General features: G+C 42.9%; 1 protein-coding gene across 2 annotated transcripts; it reads right to left on the bottom strand.

The window, feature by feature from the left end:
* Window positions 1-394: 394 nt before the first annotated feature.
* METTL3 (methyltransferase 3, N6-adenosine-methyltransferase complex catalytic subunit) lies at window positions 395-20,756 on the bottom strand. 2 transcript variants are annotated; one of them, XR_009355458.1, is made up of 11 exons: window positions 20,464-20,756; window positions 5,690-5,907; window positions 5,186-5,590; window positions 3,873-4,048; window positions 2,832-3,048; window positions 2,418-2,605; window positions 2,008-2,046; window positions 1,704-1,812; window positions 1,469-1,581; window positions 1,256-1,368; window positions 395-624 (listed from the first exon to the last, which is right to left on the bottom strand). XR_009355458.1 is itself a non-coding variant. In XM_059180959.1 (11 exons), exons 1-11 carry the CDS (start codon window positions 20,561-20,563, stop codon window positions 513-515), a joined length of 1,743 nt encoding a protein of 580 aa, XP_059036942.1. In that variant the 5' UTR covers window positions 20,564-20,756; the 3' UTR covers window positions 395-512. The 2 variants fall into 2 exon arrangements, 1 of the variants encoding a protein (XP_059036942.1); XM_059180959.1 differs by having other exon boundaries at window positions 1,516-1,581.
* Between the last annotated feature and the right edge of the window lie 524 nt (window positions 20,757-21,280).

Genomic DNA, 21,280 nt, shown 5'->3' with positions numbered 1-21,280 from the left:
ATGCTAATTCTCTGTACACCCTAGGGATGCATTTAAAAAAAGGAAAGATAAGCAAAGCCACATAACTGTAAAAGAGTAAATAAATATTTAGAGCATGTTAGCCCTAATGATGATAACCTTAAGTGAAATCAAATCTTACCTTAAGAAAAGCTGTCCCAGAGAACCCCCTTCTTGATTATGATGTCACGTAGTACTAACTGCTAACCACTTTGATCCTATATAGTATAATCAACATTTTAATGGTTTCCATGCACTCATTTAGTTTGAACCCTTACAATAACCCAGTGAGGTAGGTCACATTCCCAGCTTACATATAAGAAATCCTACTGAGATAGGTTACACAAGATCACACACGGTTAGTGGCACAGCCAGATTTTGACCTTGAAATCCCAACTACAATACAAACTTTTATTTAAATAAGGGAGGGAAAAAAACTATTGTACAAATATTACTCTTCAGATGCAGCCTGCAGAGCCATGGGTGTAGGTGCTTAGCTCTATAAGGAAGTGCTTCTATAGATTTTTAGGCTTAGAGATGATACCATCTGGATACCTTTGCTTGAACCGGGCAACCACATCTGGGTCTAACAGGTGAATCCCATCCAGTTGGTTTCCAAGGGTGATCCTGAAGTAAGGATAAATTAGGGGCAAACCAAAAAATCCAGGAATTAAAGGTTTAATATTGTTAAAAGATGCCTATCTTTTATTAAGGCTGCCTATCATCTAATTTTCATGCCAATTCCTTAAAGAAGGCCTTAATAATTAGAATAGTATTGGTAGTATGATTAGTAATTGGGCACAGATTTTGGTGTTCAAACAGGCTGGATCTGTCTTACTGAAGGGTTAAGAATGGACAACTAACCAGGTGTACTTCACAAAGTTGCTACCATTAAGTGTTCTTTGGATAAATAAAATGCTAGCAACATGTCTTCCTTCTACAAACACTCTTAAGATACTGAAACTGTTGACAGATTAAATGGATTCTTAACCACCAGGGGGCAGATTCAATACATCCCACAGAATAACGGAATAAGATCTTTAGTAGAGACCCTCTGGAGAGTAGTGGTTTGAGTCTTAAAACCTGTTGGGTCTCTAGTAAATGTTGCAGAGCTCCATAAAACAGTTTCAGTACAAGCTTGGGTGGCTTATGAAGCCTCTGAAGTGTGTTTTTAGACTACTCAAATAGGAGGTAAAGCTCTACTGTCATCCATCCTTGACCATAAACAGGAGGGCTGTTATGTCCTGGTCCACCTTACCAGTTGGGCTGCACATTGTGTGGTCGTCCAAATAACTCAATCTTGCGAGTGCCAGGGGATAGTCTCTCAATCATGCCATAGATTTCATCTGGTTTATGACTGGTAGAACGAACCTAGAAAAGTAAGGCTCTAGTTACTTTTAAATTACCAAAGATTCCAAGTTTAGCCCTTTCCATTTATATTTATGATCAAATGAGAGAACCTGAAACACACCTGGCTTGAACAGTGTGGAAGGTTTGGATGCCTGGGGAAGCACATACCTCAGCTACGATCACATCGCAATCCAGACCTTGGTTGAAGCCTTGGGGATTTCCTTTGACACCAACCTGCTCACCACAGAGAACAAATTATCTTATGGAACCCCCAGCATTTGAACTTTTTCTCAATAAGAAGTCCAGCAATTCCTCTTTCTGCTCCACCTACTGAACTGGGCCCCACTGCTGCTCACCAAGCAGTGTTCCTTCCCATGGTTCAACCAGTGACCTGTACGGCCTGTCCGAATGATGCGCTGCAGTTGATTTGTCTTCACCCAGATAATTTCATCTACCCGTTCGTAACTGTGGGATATAAGAAAGAGAACTAGAGCTTTAATCAGGCTAGAGCTTTAATCAGGCTTTCACAGTTTAAGGGTAGTAATGTCTACAGAGGAAAGAACAGGGAATACTCTGGGAGAAGAGAACACATCTTAACTACAGCAATTATGTTTCTATTTCCTTGGGGAGAAAAAAAGCAACACAATGATCACTACTTACCCCCAGAGGTTCAGACACTCTCTGCCCAACTCCATGGCCCTAAAAAGAAAAGGGTTAAACAGCTACTTTCATGTCCATATTTTTAATCTCTTTAAGATACCAAAGTGTTTTCAGGAGACATTCAGTGAACATTTACATGCAAGACACCACTAGGGCACGAGGATGGATTTAAGAATGAAAACATAAAACAGTATCTATTACCAATAGCCTTACCTTTCATAAGGAACAAATATAAAGTTAGAATTCAGGTATCAGTTGTGTTATAAACACTCATTACGTCTCAGTAGCAAAAAAGGCTGACTTTGTCATACATTTAATAGCAGGGCTAGCAAAACCCAGGATTTTATTCCCACCCAGTACTCACTCTGTACTACATCTGCCCATACCTACATATCTTGGAACTGCATTACCTGCCTGTGACCCAGAGGAAGAGAAAGCCATCATCCTGCAGTACTGGTATGTTGAGCCTGCGCATCTCATCATCTGTCAGGGTCCCATAGGGCAGCTCCATGTGAATATCCCAGGGTGGGTCAGCCATCACAACTGCAAACTTGCCCAAGATACTGACGTCCAGGTAGCGGATATCACAACAGATCCACTGCATGAGGTGGTATTTGGTCATCTTTCCTTCCTTCACTCTCAGATTCATGGCCCCAGTCCCTCTTTTCCATTTGATTTTCCTAGTCCCTTATAAGTATGTATAGCCCACACCATTCCCAATCACCAAGACAGACTGCTGATTATGCCTGCTTTCCTACATGTATGGCTGCCCTACTCAGATAGAAGTCCCTAAGTTGAAATAAGTTTTCTGAGCAGACAGGTACCTGAGGAGGGAAGAGTCGATCTGCATTGGAGTCCCCTCCAACACTCTGTGTAAGAGCAAGCTCTTGGCTAGGTGTATGGTCTTTGCTCCCAGGAGCCTCAGAATCCATGCAAGCATCAATTTCATAGTGAACATATTTGCAGGTATCCATGTGGAAACATGTGTTAAGGAAAGAGCAGTCACCTAATGATTCATCAGTGTGTTTATTGATAATTCGTCTGGGAAAATAAAAAGAATGAGAATCAAGATGGTGTTCCAGAGTTAGATCCCATAGTTGAAAGTTCCAAACTGTCTCAAAATTTTGCCTTTTATTACCCTCTCCTAATTTTATCTTTAGAGCTTCCTCCAAGAGTTTTCAGAGAAAGGAAGCAGGTGACATAGAAAATAATTCACACTGAAGAAGAATTTAATTCCTCTCTGAGCAACGACAACTTTCTTAGGACAGGAAAGAAGGGCTTGCTGGTTAAAGCTGAATGAAACACTGACCTAAGAGCCCAGGTTCCTAGTTCTCCTATGATCATCCTTCCAGGGAATTTAACTTTTTTTTTTTTAAGATTTTATTTATTTGTTTGACACAGAGAGAGAGATCATAAGTAGGCAGAGAGGCAGGCAGAGAGAGGGTGGAAGCAGGCTCCCTGCTGAGCAGAGAGCCCAATTCGGGGCTCGATCCCAGGACCCTGAGATCATGACCCGGGCCAAAGGCAAAGGCTTAACCCACTGAGCCACCCAGGTGCCCCAGGAATTTAACTTTTACTGGGCCTCAGAGAGAGATGTCTTGCTAATGCAAGAAGAAAGGGACATTATTTAAAAAAAAAAAAAAAATCTCACATCTATTTGGGAATGCAGTCTGTATTCTCTCCCACAGAACACTACTTTAGAAAGTACACCTTGAGAATCTGAAGGTCTAAGACAAATCATTAAAAACATATAACAAGAGGATCAAAGACAGAACCCCAGTGACAGGAAGGAATGTAATGTATGCTTCTGAAAAGTAATGAGTGCTTCTGGGAGCCCCACCCGACTTCTCTCCCTCCCGAGACACCTGAAGTGCAGCTTGCGGCAGGGCCGGTCAGCATCACTGGCTTTCATGCACTCCTCCTTGGTTCCATAGTCACAGAACTCCTGTACTTGGGCCCGACCTCGTGATCGAAACTTTTCAACAATGGACTGTTCCTTGGCTGTTGTTGTGTTTAATAGCTCTAGGATCTCCTGACTGACCTGTGACAAAAAAAGCCTTAGAATTAAAAGGTTTGCAGATAAAATGAGCCCTAAACCACCTCCCTAAATTCTACCTGACAATGTCCTGTTGTAAGAGGTGAATGAGCTAACCTAATATGGGAAAAGTGGAGTCCTAGAAGAGTTTTGTCATGGGTTCAGTCCCTTCTTACAGATCTGCATTTGGGATGGAATTCTAAGAAACCTGGTTCCCACTGCCAGGCATTAAGCTAGCCTCCCCTCCCCAGGAAAGCAATCCTTCCCACCAAAACCACTTATATTTACATAACCAAGACACTGAAGTACAAAGCACTTTACTGTTTAGCTGAGTCTATGCAACAGTTCTGTAAAGGAGGGTACTCTGGTTATCATCATCTAACAGATTAGAAGACTAAGACTAAAGAGAAGTGAAATTAACTTGTTCATATTTACACACCTAGAAGTAGCAAATGGGTAAGTATTCATGAGTCCATTACTTATATTCAGAACCACAGTTAACTGCCAATTTACGTTATTTAATCATCAGTTTCTATAATTAATGGTCCTTGTTACTACCTTCCAGGATTCATCTCCATTCATCTCCCTCTATTCCTATACTTGGGCTCCTCTTCCACTTACCTGATGATTCTTCCAATAACAAGCATCCTCAAAACTGGAGTTTCTTCACACTGGCATTAGTGACATTTGGGGTGAAGTATTTCTTTGTTGTGTGGGTGCTATCCTCCTATAATTATAGGATACTTAACAGCATCGTTTGCCTCTATGCAATGGATGCCTGTAGCACTCCTATGTTGTGACAATCACAATGTCTTCAGACATTGCTATATGTTCTCTGGGGGAAGGTAGGGGGGACAATAATCCCCAATGAAACTGAAATTGAAAACCATTATTCTAAACCCTCAACCCTAAGAACTGCTCCTTGCCCTAGGGGTAAATTCCTCCCCAACCAAAGCTGTAACTAAAAGTATACATGTAAGGAGCGCCAGATTGGTTCAGTTGGTAGAACATTCAATTCTTAATCTTAGGGTTTTAAGTCTAAGCCCCATAATGGGTGTAGATTACTTAAAAATAAAATCTTAAAAAAAAAAAAAACACAAAGAAACAAAGTGTATGCATGAATGCATTTCCATCTACCCCTACCTTCTTGCTCTGTTGTTCCTTAGTAGACTGTTGGTTCAGAAGGCTCTCTATCTCCAGATCAACATCCGAGGCAGCATGTTTCCTCGATTTCTTGGTTGGCTCCTTGGCTGCTTCTGATGCTGAAGAGGCCAGGCCAGAGGCCAAAGAGCTAGCAAAGGCAGCTACTGTGGCTGAGTCCTGCTCTGCACGCCGCTTCTGCCCTGTGATAGTCCCTGTTACCTCCCCAGGGCCCTTCTTTTCTGCCACAGCGCCCATCATGGCAGAGAGTTTGGAATGATCAGCATAGGTCACAAGAGTGGGATGTGCGTCATCTTGTAAGAGACCTCGTTTTACCTCAATCAGCTCCTGAGCTGCAAACTTCTGTAGGAGGCTTTCTACCCCATCTTGAGTGGCAGGGGCATCTGGCTAGGGAAGGAGGGAAGGGGAGGGGAAGACAGTAAGACACTGACCGTGAACTGAAGCAAAGAAGTGGTATATCCCAACCCTGTCTTATCAGGTCATTACCGTGGAGATGGCAAGACGGATGGACACAGCATCAGTGGGCAATGTTAAGGCCAGATCAGAGAGGTGGTGTAGCAATTTCTTCTCTAATTCAGGGTCTGTAGCTAGCTCAGGAACTGCTGAAGCTGTGCTGGGCTTAGGGCCACCAGAAGTGGGTGCAGTAGGCACCGGGCTGTCACTGCGGAAGGTGGGAGACAGTGCTGCCTCTGGATTTCGTAGATCTAGGAGTGAAGAAAAGTGAAAGAAAGGATAAAGGGTAACCACTGTAGGGCTATCTATACACTCTTCAGAGGAGTCAAGTTCTCCAACGGTCACAACATGTACTTTCATTTCATGCAGAGAATTCTCTGACCAAATTTAGCACTAGATCACCTTTCCTCAGTCATACTCAAGCATTCACTGCTTTGCTGATTTTTTTGAGTTTTCTGAGAACCACTTACCTTTTCTCTACTGAATAAGGTATTTTCCTAATTCCTGTCCCTGCTGTGCTTCAAAGGAAATTAGCAGCATGGTAGATTTAAATGTCCCTACCACCTCCCTTTAGTCACTCTAAATGGTAACTGAAATAGCCCATATTTATGGGTGCCTGGGTGGCGAAGTTGGTTAAGTATCCTAACTCTTGGGGCACCTGGATGGCTCAGTCGTTAAGCATCTACTTTCAGCTCAGGTCATGATCCCAGGGTCCTGAAATCAAGTCCTGCCACTGGGCTCCCTGGTCAGTGAGAGACCTGCTTCTGCCTCTTCCACTCCCCCTGCCTGTGTTCCCTCTCTCACTTTCTGTCAAAGAAATGAATAAATTTTTTTTTAAGATTTTATTTATTTATTTGACACAGAGAGAGATCACAAGTAGGCAGAGAGGCAGGCAGAGAGAGAGGGGGAAGCAGGCTCCCTGCTGAGCAGAGATGCCCGATGTAAGGGTTGATCCCAAGATCCTGGGATCCTGACCTGAACTAAAGGCAGAGACTTAACCCACTGAGCCACCCAGGCACCCAAATCTTTAAAAAAAAATGCATCCCAACTCTTAATTTCACCTCAGGTCATGATCTCAGGATCCCGTGTCTCGGGCCAATGGTGGGCTCCTGGCTCAGAGGGAATCTGCTAGAGTTTCTCTCTCCCTCTGACTCTCCCCCAACTTGCTTGCACATATGAAGGTACTCTCTCTCTAATAAAGAAGTAAACCTTTAAAAAATTTTTTAATAACCCAATTTTTAAAGCCAGAAATATTTTCAACAACCTAAGCTGTGATTAGCTCTTCTGAGGAATAGTTTGAATTTTAATGAATCAAGGCCACTGCACATCAGAGGGTATGTAAAATGATAGTATTAAGGATTAGAATAGGACCATTTTATTATTTTTAAAGATTTTAAGTAAAGTAATCTCCACACCCAACATGGGGCTCAAATTTACAAGCCTGAGATCAAGGGTTGCACGCTCTACTGAGCCAGCGAGGTGCCCCTAGAATGTGACCTTTAAAACTCAAACACAAAAATCTTATAAAACTTTGCAGAAGGCCTGGTCACCAAATATACTTCCTGACTGTATTTTTATCACTTACCCTATTATTTCACAAGCTGGTACCCACTGTAACCTTACTAAGACTTAAGAGCTCAAATTAGGATAACATATTACCTTTTTAGAAAACTTAATATCGAGGATTATTTAGTTAAAATACAGAAGGGGGCATCTGGCTGGCTCATTGGGTAGAGCATACAACTCTTGATCTTGGGGTTGTGAATTTGAGCCCCATGGTGGATACAGAGATTACTTAAAAATAAATCACGGGGGGGGGGGCACCTGGGTGGCTCAGTAGGTTAAAGCCTCCGCCTTCAGCTCAGGTCATGATCCCAGGGTCCTGGGATCAAGCCCCGCATCGGGCTCTCAGCTCCGCGGGGAGCCTGCTTCCTCCTCCCTCTCTCTCTCTCTGCCTATTTGTGCTCTCTGTCAAATAAATAAATAAAATCTTTAAAAATCAATCAATCAATCAATCATTAGGGGCACCTGGTTAAGTGTCTGCCTTCGACTCAGGTCTTGATCCTGGGGTCCTGGGATCCAGTTCCTCATGCAGATTAGTGCAGAATCTGCTTCTTCATCTGCCCCTCCCGACTTGTGCTCTCTCTTGCTCACTCTCTCTCTCAATAAACACAGTATTTTTTTATTAACACATAATGTATTATTTCCTTCAGGGGTACAGGTCTGTGATTCATCAGTCTCACACAATTCACAGCACTCACCATAGCATATACTTTCCCCAGTGTCCATCACCCGGCTACCCCAACCCTCCCACCCACCTCCACTCCAGCAACCCTGTTTATTTCCCGAGACTAAGTCTCTTATGGTTTGTCTCCCTCTCTGGTTTTGTCCCATTTCACTTTTTCATCTCTTCCCCCACGATCCTCCACTTTGTTTCTCACATTCCACATATGAGACTATATGATAATTGTCTTTCTCTGATTGACTTATTTCACTTAACATAATACCCTCTAGTTCCATCTACATCATTGCAAATGGCAAGTTTTTTGATGGCTGCGTAATATTCCTGTGTGTGTGTGTGTGTACACACCGCATCTTCTTTATCCACTCATCTACTGTTGGACAGCCAGGTTCTTTCCATAGTTTGGCCACTGTGGACATTGCTGCTATAAACATTGGGGCACATGTGCCCCTTTGAATCATTACAATACCCAGTAGTACAACTGCTGGGTCGTAGGTCGTAGGGTAGCTCTATTTTCAACTTTTGGAGGAACCACCATACTGTTTTCCAGAGCGGCTGCACCAGCTTGCATTCCCACCAACGGTGTAGGAGGGTTCCCCTTTTTGCACATCCTTGCCAACATCTGTCATTTCCTGCCTTGTTAATTTTAGCTATTCTGACTGGTATGATTAAATAATAAAATAAAATAAAATAAAAATGAACTATTAAACTCAGGACCTGTATCAAAATTCTGTTAAATATGATAAGATACAGGGGGCGCCTGGGTGGCTCAGTGGGTTAAAGCCTCTGCCTTCGGCTCAGGTCATGATCCCAGGGTCCTGGGATTGAGCCCCGCATTGGGCTCTCTGCTCAGCGGGGAGCCTGCTTCCTCCTCTCTCTCTGCCTGCCTCTCTGCCTACTTATGATCTCTGTCTGTTAAATAAATAAATAAAATCTTTTAAAAAAAAAAGACAAGATACAGGGAGCCTGAGTGGCTCAGTAGGTTAAGTGACTGCCTTTGGCTCAGATCATGATCCTGGGATAGAGCCCTGCACTGGGCTCCCAGCTCCGCTGGCCGGAGTCTGCTTCTTCCTCTGACCTTCCCCCCTCTAATGTTCTCTCTCACTCTCTCTGTCTCTCAAATAAATAAATAAAATCTCAGGGAACCTGGGTGGCTCAGTAGGTTAAGCCTCTGCCTTCAGCTCAGGTCATGATCCCAGGGTCCTAGAATCGAGTCCCACATCGGACTCCCTGCTCAGGAGGGAGTCTGCATCTCTCTTTGCCTACCGTTCCCCCTGCTTGTGTGCTCTCTGTTGAATAAATAAATTAAAAACAAATATTTAGGGGCACCTGGTTATCTCTCTTTGCCTACCGTTCCCCCTGCTTGTGTGCTCTCTGTTGAATAAATAAATTAAAAACAAATATTTAGGGGCACCTGGTTACGCCTCTGCCTTCGGCTCAGGTCATGATCTCAGAATCCTAGGATCCTGCCCCGAATCGGGCTCTCCGCTCAACGGGGAGCCTGCTTCCCCTCCACCCTCTCTCTGTCTGCCTCTCTGCTTACTTGTGGTATCTCTCTGTCAAATAAATAAATAAAATCTTTAAATAGAATAAAATAAATAAGTAAATATCTAAAAATAGATAAATCTTTTTAAAATATTGCAAGATATAAGCAGGTCACTAGTTTACATTTAGCAATATTTTGGTTACTTAAACACTTTTACTCTAATGGAATTTAGTAAAATTTGACTTTAGTAAAATTTTAGTAAATTTTGACTTCAGCAAAATTTGACTCAGAAATCCCAAGATATTAAAGCTGAACTATACCAAACACCTTGCTGGAACAGTTACATTTTATGAAAATAAGTTAAACCCTATTTGGAAAATTAACTGCACAATACCATACTAGCTGGAAATGTTAAATAACTGATAGAACTTTCTTCAATTTGCTTATGATTCCTTTATGTTCTGCTGAATCTTATGAGTAGAACATTTGCCAGATGAACTGATACAAGTTTCTTGTTTTGTTTGGCAAAGAGGTATTGTATACGTGGAGGGATCCCTGAAGCACTTTCAAGGTCGGGAGGAGAGAATTCAAGAGCAACAGACCCAAGCTAAAAATATATAAGAAATATAAGTGACAGGGTGCCTGGGTGGCTCAGCTGGTAGGGCATCTGCCTTTGGCTTGGGTCGTAATCCCAGAGTCCTGGGATCAAGCCCCACACTGGGTTCCCTGCTCAGCAGGGAGCCTCCTTCTCCCTCTCCCTCTGCTGCTTCCCCTACCTGTATTCTTTCTCCCTCTCTGACAAATAAATAAATAAAATCTTTTAAAAATATATGTGACAATTATTACTTAGCTTACTTGAAAGACTACGCGCAAAATTTCTGCACTGAAGAGGACAGAATGATGACTACTGAAGTCCTCGCAATTCAGAGATTTTAGGAGTCTAATAACTTGAGCTAAAATACCCCAATTACAGTTTACACTGGGATAAAACTCTGAGCTTTAAAAAAAAAAAATGAGTCAAGTTTTAAATTTTTTTGAAGTAATCAAAAACTTCTGGGGCGCCTGGGTGGCTCAGTGGGTTAAGCCACTGCCTTTGATTCAGGTCATGAACTCAGGTCCTGGGATCGAGTCCCACATCGGGCTCTCTGCTCAGCAGGGAGCCTGCTTCCTCCTCTCTCTCTCTGCCTGCCTCTCTGCCTACTTGTGATCTCTCTCTGTCAAATAAATAAATAAAATCTTTAAAAAAAAAAAAAAAAAACACTTCTTTAGAGGTGCCTGGGTGGCTCAGTCACTAAGTGCCTGCCTTCAGCTCTGGGATCCAGCCCCATGTTGGGCTCACTATTCAGCGGGCAGCCTGCTTCTCCCTCTCCCACTCCCTCTGCTTGTGTTCCTTCTCTTGCAGTCTGTCAAATAAATAAATAAAATCTGAAACAAAACAAACAAAAAAAAACCGAAATTAAGCAATTAAAGCACAATCAATAACAAATATCATTAACGCAGAAGAAACAAGGTACTTTAAAATTAGGATTTCAAAAAAAAAAAAAAAAAAAATAAAATAAAATAAAATTAGGATTTCAGAGACACTGAGTGGCTCAGTTGTGAGCATCTGCCTTTGGTTTGGGTCGTGCATGATCCCAGGGTCCTGGGACTGACCCCCACATCACACTCCTTGCTCACCGGTGAGCCTGCTTCTCCCTCTCCCCTGCTTGTGCGCATGCTCTCTGACAAATAATGCTCTTGCTCTCATATACATACACACATGCTCTCTCTCTCTCAAATAAATAAAAACTCTAAAAGTTAGGATTTCAGGCATTATACCCACAAACTGTTCTATATATTATATACTGATATAACTCATTACACGTGTGTGTTTGTTTTTATACATTATATACTGATATAACTCATTATATATCTTTAACTCCTCCAGTATGCCAAAGGGAATAAATCATATTAGCTATTAAAAAAAAAGATATTGATAACAGAAAATGGGGCTAAAGGAAGATGGGGCTAAGTTTTAAGTCCATATCCAGGATACAGGTCCTTTGTTGTGCAGCTCTGAATTTTTTTATATTTTAGGTAAGCCATGAATTATCCACTCCCCCTTAATTCATGTTCAAACTTTGGGCCAGGTACCTTACACATGCTGCTGCCATTAATATGAGATTTTGTTTATTAGAAAACCGGTTATGGCACTTGGGCAGCTCCATAGGTTAAGCATCCAACTCTTGTTTTTGGCTCAGGTCATGATCTTAAGGGTACGAGATGAAGCCCCACATCAGGCTACGCACTCAGAGGAGAGTGTGCTAGAAGATTCTCTCCCTCTGTCCCTCCCCCCACTCACTGGCAGGCCCTCTCTCTAAACACATCTTTATTTATTTATTTTTTTTTAAAAAATTTTATTTATTTGACAGACAGAGGTCACAAGTAGGCAGAGAGAGGAGAAAGGAGGCTCCCTGCTGGGCAGAAAGCCCAATGCGGAGCTCGATCCCAGGATCCTGGGATCATGACCTGAACCAAAAGGAGAGGCTTTAACCCACTGAGCCACCCAGGTGCCCCTAAACACATCTTTTTTTTTTTTTTTAAGATTTTATTTATTGGGGCGCCTGGGTGGCTCAGTGGGTTAAGCCGCTGCCTTCAGCTCGGGTCATGATTCCAGGGTCCTGGGATGGAGCCCCGCATCGGGCTCTCTGCTCAGCAGGGAGCCTGCTTCCTCCTCTGTCTCTTTTTTTTTTTTTTTAAATTGTATTTATTTATTTGACAGAGATCACAAGTAGGGAGAGAGAGAGAGAGAGAGAGAGAGAGGGAGGAGGAAGCAGGCTCTCCGCTGAGCAGAGAGTCCAACGTGGGACTCGATCCCAGGTCCCTGAGATCATGACCTGAGCTGAAAGGCAGAGGCTTAACCACTGAGCCACCCAGGCGCCCCCCTCCTCTGTCTCTCTCTGCCTGTCTCTCTGCCTACTTGTGATCTCTCTCTCTATCAAATAAATAAATAAATAAAATCTTTTTTTAAAAAAGGTTTTATTTATTTATTTATTTGATTGCCTACTTGTGATCTATCAAATAAATAATGAAATCTTAATTTAAAAAAGATTTTATTTATTTATTTGACAGAGAGAGATCACAAGTAGGCAGAGAAGCAGGCAGAGAGAGAGGAGGAAGCAGGCTCCCTGCTGAGCAGAGAGACCGATGTGGGGCTCCATCCCAGGACCCTGGAATCATGACCTGAGCTAAAGGCAGCGGCTTAACCCACTGAGCCACCCAAGTGCCCCCCACTAAACACATCTTTAAAAAATAAAGGCCTAGGGGTGCCTGCCTACCACAGGGGTTTGACCCTACCTGCCTACCATGGGGGTCCTGGAAAGAGCCCCATATAGGGCTCCTTGGGGTGTCTGCTTCTCCCTCTGCCTCTCTTGCTTCCCACGCTTATGCTCTTGGGCTCTTTCTCTGCCAAATAAATTGAATCTTTAAAGTAGTAGTAATATCTAAATAAAAATTTTAAAAGTCCTAAGCTCCCCATAGATAATACCTACCCACCTTTCTTTTTAATCACCTTAAGGTAAAATAAGTAAATAAAATAAACAAACCACTTTAAGGTATGACTGACATGTAAAAAGCTGAAATGGGGTGACTAGGTGGCTCAGGCAGTTGAGCCACTGCCTTTGGCTCAGGTCGTAATCCTGGAGTCCTGGGATTGAGTCCTGCATCCAGCTCCCTGTTCAGTGGGGAGCCTGCTTCTCCCTCTCCCTGTGCCTCTCCCCCTGCTTCTGCATTCGCTCTCCCTCTCCCTGTGGCTCTCCCCCTGCTTCTGCATTCGCTTTGCTGTCGAATAAATAAATAAATCTTTAAAAATATAAAAAATTGAGGCGCCTGGGTGGCTCAGTGGGTTAAAGCCTCTGCCTTTGGGCCCCGCATCAGGCTTTCTGCTCAGCAGGGAGCTTGCTTCCTCCTCTCTCTTTCTCTGCCTGCCTCTCTGCCTACTTGTGATCTCAGTCTGTCAAATAAATAAATGAAATCTTTTTAAATAAAAAGATAAATAAAAAATAAAAAGTCAAATATATTTAACAGATATAATTTGATGGCTTAATGAGTTTGTAATTAAGAATACACACCCATGACACCATCACTACTGTGAAGGCCATAAACCTATCTATCACCTCCCAAAGTGTCATTCCACAGCCTTTTTTATTATTTTTGTTTGTGTTAAGATCACCTAAGTAAGGGGCACCTGGGTGGCTCAATGGGTTAAGGCCTCTGCCTTCAGCTCAGGTCATGATCCCAGGGTCCTGGGATCGAGTCCCGCATTGGGCTCTCTGCTCAGAGGGGACCCTGCTTCCTCCTCTCTCTCTGCCTGCCTCTCTGCCTACTTGTGATCTCTGTCTGTCAAATAAATAAAGTCCTTAAAAAAAAAAAATCACCTAAGTAAGAGCTACCCTCTTTAGAAAAAAAATTATCTTTTATTTATTTTTTTAAGTAATCTCTACACTCAGTGTGGGCCTGGAGCTTACAGCCCCGAGATGGAGTCACATGCTCCAAGGCTGAGCCAGCCAGGCATCATCCCCTACCATCTTAGAAAATTTCAAGAGTACAATACAGTATAGTTAGCTATAGGCAGTATGCTGTATAGTTTATCTCTACAACTTATTTATCTTGCATAACTGAAACTTTGTACCTTATTACCATCACCTCCCCATTTTCCTACTCCAGCCCCTAGTAATCCACATTCTTCTACTCTCCACTTCTGTGATTTTACTATTTTAGACTCTGTGTCTCAAAGATGATCTAAATGAGATTATACAGTATTTGTTTTTCTGTTTCTGACTTATTTCACTTAGCATAATGTCCTAGAGGTCCACCTATATTGTCATAAGCACCAGGATTTCCTTTCTTTAAGGCTGAATAATATTCCATTGTATGCGTATTCCATTTTCTTTATCCAATCATCCAATGATGGACGGTTAGGTTGTTTCTGTATCTTGTCTACTGTAAGCAACACAACAAACACTAATGTGCAGGCACCTCCTAGAGACCAGGATTTCAATTCCTTTGGATATCTCGGATTGAGAGTGCTGAAAATACAGTAGTTCTATTTTTTATTTCTTGAGGAACCACCACACTGTTTTCCATAATGGCTATACCAATATACATTCCCACCAACAATGAATCAGGGTTCCCTTTTCCCCTTGCCACTACTTACGTTTTGATTTTTTAATAATAGCTATCCTAACAAATATGAGGTGATATCTCATTATGGTTTTGATTTGCATTTCCTTGATGATTAAGGATGCAGAAGAGTTTTTCATATACCTGTTGGCCATTTGTATATGTCTTCTATGGAGACCTATTATATCTTGATTTTATATATTTTGCTTATTTTTTGACCATGTAACTTAAAAGAAAATGAGAACATTGTCCCTCATTAAAATGTAAGTCGAGGGCGCCTGGGTGGCTCAGTGGGTTAAGCCGCTGCCTTCAGCTCAGGTCATGATCTCAGGGTCCTGGGATCGAGTCCCACATCGGGCTCTCTGCTCAGCAGGGAGCCTGCTTCCTCCTCTCTCCCTGCCTGCCGCTCTGCCTACTTGTGATCTCTCTCTCTCTATCAAATAAATAAATAAAATCTTTAAAAATAAATAAATAAATAAATAAAAATAAAATGTAAGTCGAGGGGTGACTGGGTGGCTCAGTGGCTTGGGCATCTACCTTTGGCTCAGGTCATGATCCCAGCTTCCTGGGATCAAGTCCCACATTGAACCCCTGGGATTGAGATTCCAGCTGAGCAGGGAGCCTTCCTCTCTCTCGCCTGCTGCTCCCCCTGCTTGTACTCTCTATCAAACAAATAGATAAAATCTTAAAAAAAAAAAAAATAGTTCCACTAAAGATAAAATATTAGCTTAGACATAAAAATATGGCCAGCCTATTAATATAACAATGTAGGACGCCTGGGTTGCTCAGTTGGTTAAACAACTGCTTTCAGCTCCGGTCATGATCCTGGAATCCCAGGATCAAGTCCCACATGGGGGAAAAAAATCCCTGCTCAGCAGTGAGTCTGCTTCTCCGGAACTCTGACCCTCCCCCTTCTCAGGTTTCTTTCTCTCTCTCAAAAACAAAACAAAACCAAAACCAAAAAAACTTTTTTTTTTTAAGATTTATTTATTTATTTATTTGAGAGAGAGACAGTGAGAGAGAGCATGAGCGAGGAGAAGGTCAGAGGGAGAAGCAGATTCTCCATGGAGCTGGGAGCCTGATGCGGGACTGGATCCCGGGATTCCGGGATCATGACCTGCGCCGAAGGCAGTCGTCCAACCAACTGAGCCACCCAGGCGTCCCCCCCAAAAACTTTAATAAATAAAATACTAATTTAACACTGTAGGAGCGGCTGGGTGGCTCAGTTGGTTAACTGTCTGCATTTGGCTCAGGCCATGATCTCCAGGTCCTGGGATCAAAGTCCAGCTTCCTGCTCAGTGGGGAGTCTACTATCTCCCTTGCCCTCTGCTCCTCTCCCCATTAGTGTTCTGTCTCCCTCTCAAATAAATAAATAAATAATCTTTTTAAAAAATAAAAAAATAATTTAAAAAGGCTGTACTTCTTCGCTATGGAAAACAATTTGGTGGGGATGCCTGGATGGCACAATGGCACAATTGGTTAGGCATCTGACTCTTGGTTTCAGCCCGCTCAGATTGCACTCTCAGGGTCATGAGATGGAGATTCAGTGCAAAGTCTGCTTCAGACTCTCTGTGCCACTGGGCCCCCCACCCTAGTGCACCAATGCGCACTCTCTCTCTCTCTAAAATAAATAAATAAATCTTTTTTTTTTTTAAAGTTTTTATTTATTTATTTATTCATGACAGAGGGAGAGAGGCAGAGGCAGAGAGAGGCAAAGGGAAAAGCAGGCTCCCCGCTGAGCGGGGAGCCCCTCCGCAGTACTCAATCCCAGGACCCTGCCTGAGATCATGACCTAAAGGCAGACGCTTAACTGACTGGGCCACCCAGGCGCCCCTAAATAAATAAATCTTAAACACCCCCCAAAAAAGTATGGTGGTTCCTCAAAAAACTGAAAATAGGGGTAATCTGGGTGGCTCAGTCAGTTAAAGGACAGCTGTTTCAGCTCAGGTCATGATCTCAGGGTCCTGAGATCCAGTCTTGTATTGGGCTCTGTGTGCATGAAATCTGCTAGAGATTCTTTCCCCCTCCCTCTCACTCTGCCTTTCCCCACAAACCATGCCCACCCACAGGCGCTCTCTCTAAAACAAATTAATTAAATCTTTAAAAAAACTGAAAATAGAATTTACCATATGATCTAGAAATCTCACTTCTGGATATATATCCAAAAAATTTGAAGCTGGATCCTGAAGAGTTATTTGTAGCTGATGGTTATAGCCAAAAGCTGGAAGGAACCCAACTGTCCACTGACAGATAAATGAATAAACAAAATGTGGTATAAATATGCAATGGAATCTTCCGCGGCCTTAAAAAGAAAACAAATTCTAACACAGGGATGCCTAGGTGGCACAGTCAGTCAGGTGTCTGCCTTTGACTTGGGTCATGATCCCAGAGTCCTGGGATGGAGTCCTACATTGGGATCCTTACTGAGCAGGGAACCTGCTTCTCCCTCTGCCTATCACTCTGTGCTTTCTCTGTCTCGCTCTATGACAAATAAATGAAATCTTACCAAAAAGGAAAGAAAGAAAGAAAGAAATTCTGACACATGCTACAACAGGATGAACCTTGAAGACATTATGCTAAGCAAAATAAGCAAGCCATGAAGGGACAAATACGTTATGAATCTGTTTGTATCTAGAGTAGTCAAACTCATGGAGACAAAAAGTAGAACGGTGGTTGCCAGGCACTCACAGGAAAGGAAAATAGAGAGTTTCTGTTTAATGTTTATAGAATTTCAGTTTTGCAAGATGAAAAAGTTCTTGAGATACGCTGCAAAACAATGTGAATATACTTCAAGCTACTGAGCTATACACTTAAAAATGGTTAAGATGGTAAATTTTATGTGTATTTTGCCACAATTGGGGGGGAAAAAAAAAAAAAAAAAGCTGTACTTTAAAAATGCCAAACTGGGGCACCTGGATGGCTCAGTGGGTTAAGCGACTGCCTTCAGCTCAGGTCATGATCCCAGGAGTTCCGGGATCGAGTCCCACATGGGGCTCCCAGATCCGCAGGGAGTCTGCTTCTCCCTCTAACCTTCTTCCCTCTCATGCTCTCTCTCTCAAATAAATAAATAATCTTTAAAAAAAATAAAAATAAAAATGCCAAACTAAGCAAGGTCTCCCAAAGATTCTCTGTCCATGGTATCTGCATTCATCAATGATATGAATACATTTTAGTTCACTTAATACCCTTGTCTTTTCTCACTGAGCTTTGTAGTAAACAATTAAGTATCAGATTTCAGTAATGTTATAAAAATCAAGAGGTAGTAAGAAAATTTTTATTTCCTGTGAGAAAAGAATGGAATGATCTAAATTATTAGTATCCCTTTAATTTTATCTTACATGGAAACTTGATTAATAAACTAATAGAGTGTGCCTCATGTCTTCCTAAGAATCCTAATGCTCAAAGATATAGATTCTTTGGAATAACCAAAATAATTCAAGGAAAGAACAGTGACAGGCTAATTTATTTTGTATATTATCTCTATCTATTCCCATAGTACCAGATGGGCCAGCCATAGCTCTAGGCCAGAAGACAATATACGTTTAAGCACAACCTTAAAAATATTTTTATGTAAGTCTTAACCATATTCTTTAGGCAGATGTACTAGGAATCATAACCATGTATTTATTAAGTGGGTCAAAAGATTAAGTCTAGAAATATTTCTATCAGGGGCGCCTGGGTGGCTCAGTGGGTTAGAGCCTCCACCTTTGGCTCAGGTCATGATTCCAGAGTCCTGGGGATTGAGTCCGCATCTGGCTTTCTGCTCAGCGGGGAGCCTGCTTCCTCCTCTCTGCCTGCCTCTCTGCCTACTTGTGATCTCTGTCAGTCAAATAAATAAATAAAAATCTTAAAAAAAAAAAAGAAAAGAAAAGAAATATTTATATAAAAAAAAAAGAGTATTGGGTTAAGCCGCTGCCTTCGGCTCAGGTCATGATCTCAGGGTCCTGGGATTGAGTCCCACATCGGGCTCTCTGCTCAGCAGAGAGCTTGCTTCCTCCTCTCTCTCTCTCTCTCTCTCTGCCTACTTGTGATTTCTGTCAAGTAAATAAATAAAATCTTAAAAAAAAAAGAAAAGAAAAGAATATTTACATTCAAGGAAGAATACAATCTTGTTAAAATTATTAAACATGCGGGGCGCCTGGGTGGCTCACTGGGTTAAGCCGCTGAGATCAGGTCATGATCTCAGGGTCCTGGGATCGAGTCCCGCATGGGGCTCTCTGCTCAGCAGGGAGCCTGCTTCCCTTCCTCTCTCTCTGCCTGCCTCTCCGTCTACTTGTGATTTCTCTCTGTCAAATAAATAAATAAAATCTTTAAAAAAAAAAAAAATTATTAAACATGCTTAGCAAGAAACTGTATGAAGTATCGACACTAGTAGTTAGGTTTGAACATGGCACAAAGTTTGGTTAATACCAAAGTGTGGTTATTACCATGGAAAAGTGAAATGGAGGGGCGCCTGGGTGGCTCAGTGGGTTAAGGCCTCTGCCTTCAGCTCAGGTCATGATCCCAGGGTCCTGGGATTGAGCCCCACATGGGGCTCTCTGCTCAGCAGGGAGCCTGCTTCCCTCCCTCTCTCTCTCTGGCTGCCTCTCTGCCTACTTGTGATCTCTCTCAAATAAATAAATAAAATCTTAAAAAAGAAAGAAAGAAAGAAAAGTGAAATGGACCTTAAAATTGAGTACTAAGTAATCCCTGATCGTAGGACTTGCACTACTTCTTCCTCTACTTGCTCTGCACTCTTAACTTCTCTTTATTTATCTAAGTCCTATGTAGCCATCAAGATGATATCACTAGTGCTAACTCATGATGCCTTTCCATCTATAGCCAATTCTTGTTACTTTTCCCTTCCCTGTCTATACTTACTGTGGATTCATTCATTCAGCATTTTACATATATCATATTGTAGTCCTAAATTTTTATAAGCATCAATCCTTTATCCCCAAATAAATTTTAAACTGGCTGAGAGCAGGGACAATAGGTTACTTATCTTTGTCCATCTAGACTTATGCACACTGTAAATACTCAATAGTTGTTTATTATGGTGTGGAAGTCCTGACAGAACATCTTCTAGGTTCCAGGGGCCAGAATATGAGCACAGGGAGCTAGTATGTAGCAAGACAAGATTTAGAGATGGGCTCCAGTACACAGGAACAAACTACCCCAAGGATGATATGGATTCACTATCTTTGTGGATCTTTATAACTGATTTGCCTTAAATAATCCAGGGTTTGTGCTGGGGAGGGGTAGGTAAAAGTGGACAATCATCCGAGGTTCCTTCAAGTCTTCTGACTGACACAGGGGGCAAGGGGAGGGGAGAAGAAGTTTAAAAACATAAAGCAAATATTTTTCAGATTTCTGACTAGGACGTAAATCGCTTAAGACAATGCCAGTTCTGCTACTCATTTAGCAACTCTGTGAGGGTCACTGAGCTGAGCACTTTAGATATAAAGGTTCGGTCCTTGCTCTCCTTGTGGCTACAGTGGCAAAGAAACGACCACTACAAAGCACTCGCTATAACGGAAGAACAAAGCGCCACAGCAGAAAACAAACAAACAAACAAAAAAAGGCGGGGGGACTTAACTGCTTCAAGGAATGGGGGGCGGAAAGGCCTAGCAAAGACAACGTTCTCGCAGACTTAAGAGGAGTCAGCCAAGTGACCAGGGGTGGGGTGGGATGGCAGGGACCAGGCTTCTGCCCCGAGACAGTGAACTAGAGGAACCAAGGCCCGGGGTAGAACGAACTGCAACTATGTACAGGAGGACGAAGTGCCTCTTTGCTGAGGATGAAGAAGAGAGTCCCGATGTACCAAGTATTAAAGAAATGGCCGCTTGGGTAAGGGTGCTGACTTGGGAGCTCTTTTTCTCCAGGGTTCTCTCCCGCCCGCCCTGGCTCAACACCGACCCGGACAGCCGCGCGCCTCACCCAAGTGCCCGGAGTCCTGCTTCCGCCTCCGCTGCAACCTCTCTCGCAGCGAGTCTAGCTGCTTTTTGTGGGCCTGGATAGAGCTCCACGTGTCCGACATCCTAGTCTCTCAGCTGGGACACCTCTCGAATCAAGCGCGGTGGACTAGCACCTCCCAGCCCCGGCAGCATGAAATCTCCAACTCTCACGCGGACACCCCCGGGCTAACCGGAAAGAGATCCCGGGAATGTGCTAGCCTGGAAGTCATTTTCCGTTTCCCGCTCGGTTTGAAGCTCAAATGAGAGCCACCATAGGTGTTGGCAGGATGGCGGAAATGTTTTCAGTAGGATCTCTCTCGTTCTTCCGGGCGCAGTGAAGCTGTGGTTGCCATATTAGTGCCTGGCAGAATAGCCATGTTGCTTATAGAGGCGCGTGCGGCCATGTTGAATATAAGGAGATGAGCCCTGTGAGTTGATACGAAGTGTTAAGACAGTACTGATAGGGCCCCCTGGGTGGTTCAGTGGGTGAGCGTCTTCCTTCGCCCGGGGTCATGATCCCAGCGTGGTGGGATCGAGCCACGCAGCCGGTTCTCTGCTTAGCGGGAAGCCTGTTTCTCCCTCTTCCACTCCCCATGCTTGTGTTCCCTCCCTCGCTCGCGTGCTCGCTCTCTCCTCTCTCTCTCTGTGTCAAATAAATAACTAAAATCTTAGGAGGGGAAAAACACGTATTGCATGGACTCTGGTTGTGGTGCATAAACAACGAATTTTGGAACACTGAAAAGAAATAAAAATAAAATGGAAAAAAGAAAAGATACCACTAATACAGCAGCAAGCATAGT

The sequence above is a fragment of the Mustela lutreola genome, chromosome 7 (genome assembly GCF_030435805.1).
Source record: "Mustela lutreola isolate mMusLut2 chromosome 7, mMusLut2.pri, whole genome shotgun sequence".
Lineage (NCBI taxonomy): Eukaryota > Metazoa > Chordata > Mammalia > Carnivora > Mustelidae > Mustela > Mustela lutreola.
This window is presented reverse-complemented; position numbering and strand designations above follow the sequence as displayed.

Excerpts from the sequence above, each read along its gene's own strand:
- METTL3 (XM_059180959.1), bottom strand. The coding sequence starts at position 20,563 with ATGTCGGACACGTGGAGCTCTATCCAGGCCCACAAAAAGCAGCTAGAC. Across the intron at positions 4,049-5,185 it reads AGGAACAACAGAGCAAGAAG|GTCAGTCAGGAGATCCTAGA; the intron begins GTAGGGGTAGAT and ends TTTTTGTCACAG. Across the intron at positions 1,369-1,515 it reads GCGATGTGATCGTAGCTGAG|GTTCGTTCTACCAGTCATAA; the intron begins GTATGTGCTTCC and ends TTACTTTTCTAG.